The sequence below is a fragment of the Manacus vitellinus genome, unplaced genomic scaffold (genome assembly GCF_001715985.3).
Source record: "Manacus vitellinus isolate BGI_N305 unplaced genomic scaffold, ASM171598v3 scaffold_31_pilon, whole genome shotgun sequence".
NCBI lineage: Eukaryota > Metazoa > Chordata > Aves > Passeriformes > Pipridae > Manacus > Manacus vitellinus.
Genome location: NW_021940379.1, coordinates 77,634 through 81,732, shown reverse-complemented (window position 1 = coordinate 81,732; position 4,099 = coordinate 77,634). Strand labels below are relative to the sequence as shown.

The following is a 4,099-nucleotide window of genomic DNA, read 5'->3' as shown; positions in this document are numbered from 1 at the left end:
TGGAGAGAGAAGGCTGCAGGAAGAGTTTTTAGCAGCCTTTCAGTACTTGAAGGGGGCTTATATGAAAGATGGGAAGAGACTTTTTATCAGGTTCCCATGCAACAGGACAAGGGGTAATGTTTCTTAATTAAAGAAGGGTTGATTTAGGCCAGATAACTTACTGTGAGAGTGGTAAGGTGCTGGCAGAGATTGTGCAGGGAAGCTGTGGATGTCCCATCCCGGGAAACATTCAAGGTCAGGCTGGAAGGGGCTCTGAGGAACCTGATCTGTTTGAAGATGTCCCTGCTCATTCCAGGGAGTTGGACCGGATGATTTTTTAAGGTCCCTTCCAACTCAAACTATTTTACTGTTCTATGACTCTGTGTCCTCAGATGGCACCTGCAGGGACATGTGCCAACCCAAAACCTGTTGGGGTTAGGCATCCCACTGGTACAACTTGGGGAGGAGGATGTGGTTGGCCCATTGCCCCTTTCCCAAGAGGCTGGTGAGAACTGTACACAGTGTGACTGGGCACTCCCACCCCCTGTCCCTGGGGTGGCTCGTGCCTGCTCTGACGGGGTGACAGCAGAAGAGCACTGGCACTCTCAGCATAAGCATGGCCATCAGCCCCTCCATGTTCTGCAGGGCCACAGGGAAACTTCTGCAGGGCTGGGCTGGAGACAGGGCACATGGCATGCAGGAGCCCATGCTGCTGTGGCACAGGGTGCAAGGGACAGATCGGTGCATGTGCTTGACTGGTGGCTACACTGGCACCCCCCTTCTGGGAAGTGCAGGGGTGAGTGAGGAAATGGGGGCAGAGCCAGGGATGGCAGCAAAGGGACATGTCCCCATGCCCCCACCTCGGGCCACATGTTCCTGCAAGGCACCCAGAGGACAGTGGTCAAGGGACAAGGATGGCACAGCCAGCGACATGTGCTTGATGATGGCATGGAGGTTTAGAGCAGGCTGTGCCCCAGGCTGCTCATCCCTTGGTCTTGGCCATGCCAGGGGGGTTCATTGGGGTCCCCAGGGTTGAGCAGAAGCTGCACAGAGCCCCCCAGTATAACTGTGTATGTGTACACCTGTGTGTGTTCCCATCCCACCCACTGCCTGGTGGCACTGGGCTGACACCAGCCCGTGTGTGGGGAGCGGGCGCGTTGGAAGGACACAGAGACAGGGATGCTGAGCCAGGACTAGTTCAGTGTCGGTTTTTATTTGTCTGACACTCAGAGTGGGGGGACAGGAGCAGGGGACAGGGGTACATGGGGAGCGAGGTGTGTGGCTGTGGGGAGCCGCTGTCCCCAGAAGTGGGGAGGAGGGAGGGAGCCAGCAAAGGGCCGGTGGGTGCAAGGAGGTCCAGGTGGGCTTAGGGGCACTAGGATCTGTTCACTGTCTTCTCCACATTGCCAGCCTCGTGCTTGACCTTGCAGGAGTATGTGCTGTGACTTTCCCACTCTTTGGGAGTCAGTGACAGGTAGCTGCTGGTTATGTACTGCCTTTCTCTCTGCCACATGGACTGTCTGGTGTGCACGTTATTTGTCATGATGATGCCATCAGCCGCCCATTCCACTCCCATACGGTTGGGGTTGGAGTCGTATATCACACACACCAGGGTGGCTGTGTTCCTCTTCCGGAACTCCTCGGGGGATAGTGGGATGCGGTGGGGGGTGGGAGGGGTTTTGGGCAGGCCTGCGAGGGAAGAGAGAGGTGTGGGGTCAGAGAGGGCCGTGTGCCCCACTACAGCCCCTGCCTATGCAGCTGGCACTACCCACAAACCCTGCTTCCCCCACAGCCAAGACCTTACCACTTATAATTTCAATGTCCTTAGATTTGGGAAATCCATCCAGATATTTATTTATTTATAATTTATATATATAATCTTTATATGTAAAATATGTGCATATATGTGTGTGTAATGCATGTACACATATACATACATCCCATATGGACTTCTATATATGTTTTATATACACTACCTGTACATATGTGGGCATATACGTAGTATATATTACAGATATATACAGCTAATACACAGAATATTCATATTAAAGATCACACCTATAAAGTATGTGTGTAATGCATGTATACATCCCATATATTCTTGTATATGTGTTTTATATACTCTATCACTACCTATATGTGCATATACATAGCGTATATTTCAGATATATACAGCTAGTACACATAATATACGTATATTAAAGACCACATCTATAAAGCATACAATATACTTACATATGTGGTACATATCATTATATGAAATGTAGAATTCTGTAAAACGCATATAACAAACATTTATGCATTTATGCCTTTCCTATATGCAATATATATTACATATTTTTATTTACAATATGCATAGCTAAATCTCTAGTTATTTGCCACAAGCCTATTTCTTTCCTTCTGCAAGGCCATTTGTTTAAAAAAAATAAAATTTCATAGGCAAACAACTCTGTTTTCTGCCCAGTTCTGCTTTCAGACAATTTCAAATGTCTCAGAAAAAGCACAAGGAAAAATCACACAAAAAAAGATGGAGAAAAGACATTTGGTCTTTCCGAGGTTTTTCTGCTGCCTCCTCCAAGGCACAGTGTCTCTATCTCTCTCTCATTTTATTTCTATCTCTCTCTGTTTCTATCACTACTCAAAAACCAGGATGACTTCACCATTAAAAAATTTCTGCTTAAGAATGGTCAAAGAAGGGTTTTTTTTGATCTTATTCCCCAGTAATTTGGTTCAAATTGGGATTTTTTTATCAGATTCTTTTTAAAATTACAGACAAATGACATTCCCGGCAGCATTTTCAATGCATTAATCCCCATTTTTGACATGACTTACCTGGACAATGGGCTCTTTGGGATACCCCTAAAGTTTTTTATTTAAGAACTCAGGGACAAGCTGTTCACGGCTGTCATTTCATAGCCCCTGCACCCTCAGCCACAGGACCCCACTGAGGAACCCCTTTCTCTCACAGACTTAGTCCTCAGGACTAAGAGTTGAGGACTTAGATTTTAGGCTGACAAATTTCTTTAACAAAGACAAAAATCGCCTCTTTTCGAGACCTAAACTGAAGTTTTCCTCTTCCTGAGACCCCAGACATATTTCCTGGGCAAATTTTAAGATCTTTCATGTTAGAATATACCCCCGGAATCCCTCGTGGCGTGAGCCGGAGTCCTCAGAGTCAGTAGGGACAAGACCCAGCCCAAAACCCTGCACTTTGTGCCTGTCCCCAAATGGGTGACAGACCCACAGCCCAGCCTCAAGTCCGAGAAAAAAACCCAAATCACCAAAAATCAACAAAATGTCACAATTTCACACTGAGGAAGGAAAGACCAAGAAGAAATTGGCGACTCACCTGCGATGGTCAACATGGTCCCGGCCCCAAATATACTAGCATTACTGCTGCTGTCGTGGCTACCACAGTAATAGAAAGCCTCGTCCTCGGGTTGGACCCCAGTGATGGTTAATGTGCCCGTGGAGCCGGACTTGGATCCAGAGAATCGCAAAGGAATGTCTAAGGGTCTGTTGTCATTTTCATAGATCACAGTGACGGGGGCACTTCCCGGGACCTTCTGCTGGAACCAGTCATAGCTGCCACTGCTCCCAGAACACAGGATATTGACGGTGTCTCCCACCCTGTGAGACAATGAGGACGGCTGAGTCAGCGCTGCCTGGACCAGGGAACCTGAAAATGGACAGGAAAGAGAGGGGAAGACGGGTCAGTCAAAGCCCCAGGGGCGCAGTTGCTGGGTCGAGGGATGGGATCCCTGTGCCCAAAGGCCCCATCCAGGCACAGTGAGTCCACCCATGGCACCTGAGGTGTGGGCGAGCACCACGAGGAGGAGAGGGACCCAGGCCATGGTGTGATCCCACCAGCTCCACGTCCCTGCAATGATGGGGCTGTGCTGTGGACCTTGACTCCCTTTTAAGTCTCTGTCCCAGCAGGACACGGCCCCTCCATGAAAATCTGACCCTGCACTCACGGCCAGATCCTGCCCACGCCTCTCTTGTCACCTTCCTCCCCGCTCCACGCGCAGCCCCACCACCACAGGTGCAGCAGGGCTTGTCCCTGGACACATAGCGGAGACACGTCCCAGCTCCAAGCCAAAATTCACCCCCACAGACC

The 4,099-nt window shown here is 49.3% G+C and overlaps 1 protein-coding gene across 1 annotated transcript; it reads right to left on the bottom strand.

Moving 5' to 3' along the window:
* Positions 1-1,354: 1,354 nt before the first annotated feature.
* LOC103764761 (immunoglobulin lambda-1 light chain-like) lies at positions 1,355-3,895 on the bottom strand. The gene is made up of 3 exons (XM_025895481.2): positions 3,788-3,895; positions 3,329-3,658; positions 1,355-1,668 (listed from the first exon to the last, which is right to left on the bottom strand). Exons 1-3 carry the CDS (start codon positions 3,831-3,833, stop codon positions 1,355-1,357), a joined length of 690 nt encoding a protein of 229 aa, XP_025751266.1. The 5' UTR covers positions 3,834-3,895.
* Between the last annotated feature and the right edge of the window lie 204 nt (positions 3,896-4,099).